This window comes from Priapulus caudatus, unplaced genomic scaffold (assembly GCF_000485595.1).
Source record: "Priapulus caudatus unplaced genomic scaffold, Priapulus_caudatus-5.0.1 Scaffold901, whole genome shotgun sequence".
Lineage (NCBI taxonomy): Eukaryota > Metazoa > Priapulida > Priapulimorpha > Priapulimorphida > Priapulidae > Priapulus > Priapulus caudatus.
Window position 1 is genome coordinate 52,322 of NW_014577962.1, and position 2,500 is coordinate 54,821.

The window sequence follows — 2,500 nt, forward strand, 5'->3', positions numbered from 1 at the left end:
ATATATATATATATATATATATATATATATATATATATATATGGTGTGTGTGTGTGAAAAAAAGAACAGCTAACAATTTCTTCGCCATCTAGGGACACGCTGCGTGCTGTCATGCATCATCAGCATATTGGTCACCCATCGTCTTCGAGTTCCTTTGATATTTCCACATGGAATATTGCTTCAATCACAATATCATTAAACGCAATCTTTAGTAAAAATACGTTTCGATGAGCAATGTGCATAGTAAATGCAGCTGGTATGTAATTAACGTATTTCCAACAATACACGTTGTGGTTGTATAGAGCATTTAAATGGACGCCAGTGCACTTGCATCGGCGTATTGTCATGTAATTTATACCCATTACCGTAATGAGATAATGCTAACATGTATTTTGGGGTTATACGCACGGGAATTGACAATAAATTTTATTTCAATGTTGTAATGCGCGTGCATGCCGTTTAAAAGCTAAATAAATGAATAGGATAATAAAATATTGAGCGTAAAAGTGCATATGATATATGTCATACGTGCCTACTCAACAAAGGAAACTTTTCCCTCTGTGCAAAACATGTGTTTAATTGTGTGTTGGGTAGAAAGGTATGCATTATTTACCACGTTTAGCCTTCTTTTCGATATGAGTAACATACGCAGAAATTCATTTAGGCGCGTATATATCAATAACAACACTCTAATATTTCGCCATATTCCTCCGAATTCTTTCCATAATATACATACTTCCCAATTATTTACTCCTGAAACAAACGTACAAACATCGTCATATACAACCTCCCAAGCAAACTATACGATTCTGCGTAAATGTATATCTGACGGTTGCTTTATAATTTTATTTTTTTCACCGCAATTCGCTATATCGATCTGTAAATTTGTTGATCTCCCCCAGGAATCTTTCCTTCTTCGCTCACACTCCCCTGAACCGTAAACAACATTCTTCGTACACGGAGGTGAACGGGGGAGAAGGAGGGGGCGCGGCGAGGGAGGGGGAGGTTACGATGCGACAACACTTACTTCTCGCTCTATCGCTGGCTCTCCACAACAGCTCGGTGTAGTTGGCCGCGCTGTCGTCGAACTCTATAACATACGGGTCCATACCAGCGATGCGCAGCCCCTGCTCCAGCGTCTTCCCCACCGAGTGCGCGTACACGTCGGTGAAATCCAGCAGCACGGCGACGTGCGTCCAGCCGAAGCGCCGGAAGACGCTGCCGAACACCTTACGCAGCCGACACTGGCAGTACGACAGGCGTGTCATGGTCGGATAGTCGTCCTTGAACTTGAAGATGCCCCGATCGCCGACGCCCGTTACAACGGGAAGATTCCAGAAGCCGATCAGCTTTCCCGTCGCCTCGAGCGCGTGCGCGCAGGCGGGGCCGAGGAAGACGACGACGGCGTCGTCGTGGTAGAGTTTCGCCGCGTTGCCGAGAGCGTTCGCCGCCTTGCAGGCGTTCCCGTAAGCGATGCTTACCGCCTCTAGCGTGTAGCTGGCGTTCAGCCGTTCTCGGTTCACCTTCTCGACGGCCATGTCTATCGCCGGACCGACCCGCTCCATGTCGTACGGCGCTCCCGTCTGCGTGTGCAGCAGCACGCCGGCGCGCAGTACTTGCCTCGCAGAGTCTGAGACGCCGATGTGACTTAGCAACGCTAGCGTCGTTGCGAGCGAGTTAACGCGGAGCAGGAGGAAGAGGAGGCGAGGTGTGGGCATCGTGAACGCCGGTCGCATGTCTAACGCAATAGCGTGGTAATCGTGAGTGTAGAGTCTCGACACTTGCACGTGTTCGCTTGTGTTTTTCGAAAATATCTATAGTGATGTCGATACCTTTATACCGGCGAGTTGTACCTTCGTCCTATAGTGACCCCGCGTGAGCACTGCTTCAAATGCACGTGCGTCGTATAGGCAGACACAGGCTACACACTATAATCCACGGTAGGGACATTGGCGAGGCCTTCTCTGAAACAAAACGCGTCGAGACGATGTGAGCCCGAACATCAACGTGGGAAACGTAATCACGTTGTGCATTGTAGTAAACCCACGCATGCGCAGATGCGATCGCGTTGTAAGCGTAGCCGTGCAAGCAAGCGAATATCTGTAGATCTTTTCCCAATATTATCCAGGAGATTCCTCATTATATATATATATGCATATATATCCTGATTGTATCGTGATTATCTAGATTATCTTGAGATTATTATTATGTGATAGTAATAGCTATGCATTTTGCGGTAAAAGTAAGCGAGATTGTAGCACCAGTCAAATATCGATGCTTTCGTTGGCATATGCTTGATGATGTCGTCGGTTGATGTATGATGATGTGTCGTCATATTATATTCCTGCACGTAGAACGAGACGCGTTGGTTACCCAGAAAAATTTTGAGGCATTGGGAAAACTGTAAATGCACAGAGTATTGCACAATGTAATGCGTAATTATAATTGTTCTATGTAACCATATAACTTGCGCACGCGAAGTCTTTCTTTGTATCGCAGT

The 2,500-nt window shown here is 46.1% G+C and overlaps 1 protein-coding gene across 1 annotated transcript in view; it reads right to left on the reverse strand.

Annotated features, from left to right (window-relative positions):
• Positions 1-1,736, reverse strand: part of LOC106814297 (atrial natriuretic peptide receptor 1-like) — a 24,802-nt gene extending 23,066 nt beyond the window's left edge. The window contains exons 1-2 of the mRNA XM_014818595.1: positions 1,028-1,736; positions 737-753 (exon numbers count right to left, since the gene is read on the reverse strand). Coding sequence (XP_014674081.1) covers positions 737-753; positions 1,028-1,736 — 726 coding nt within the window. The remainder of the gene's footprint in view (positions 1-736; positions 754-1,027) is intronic.
• Between the last annotated feature and the right edge of the window lie 764 nt (positions 1,737-2,500).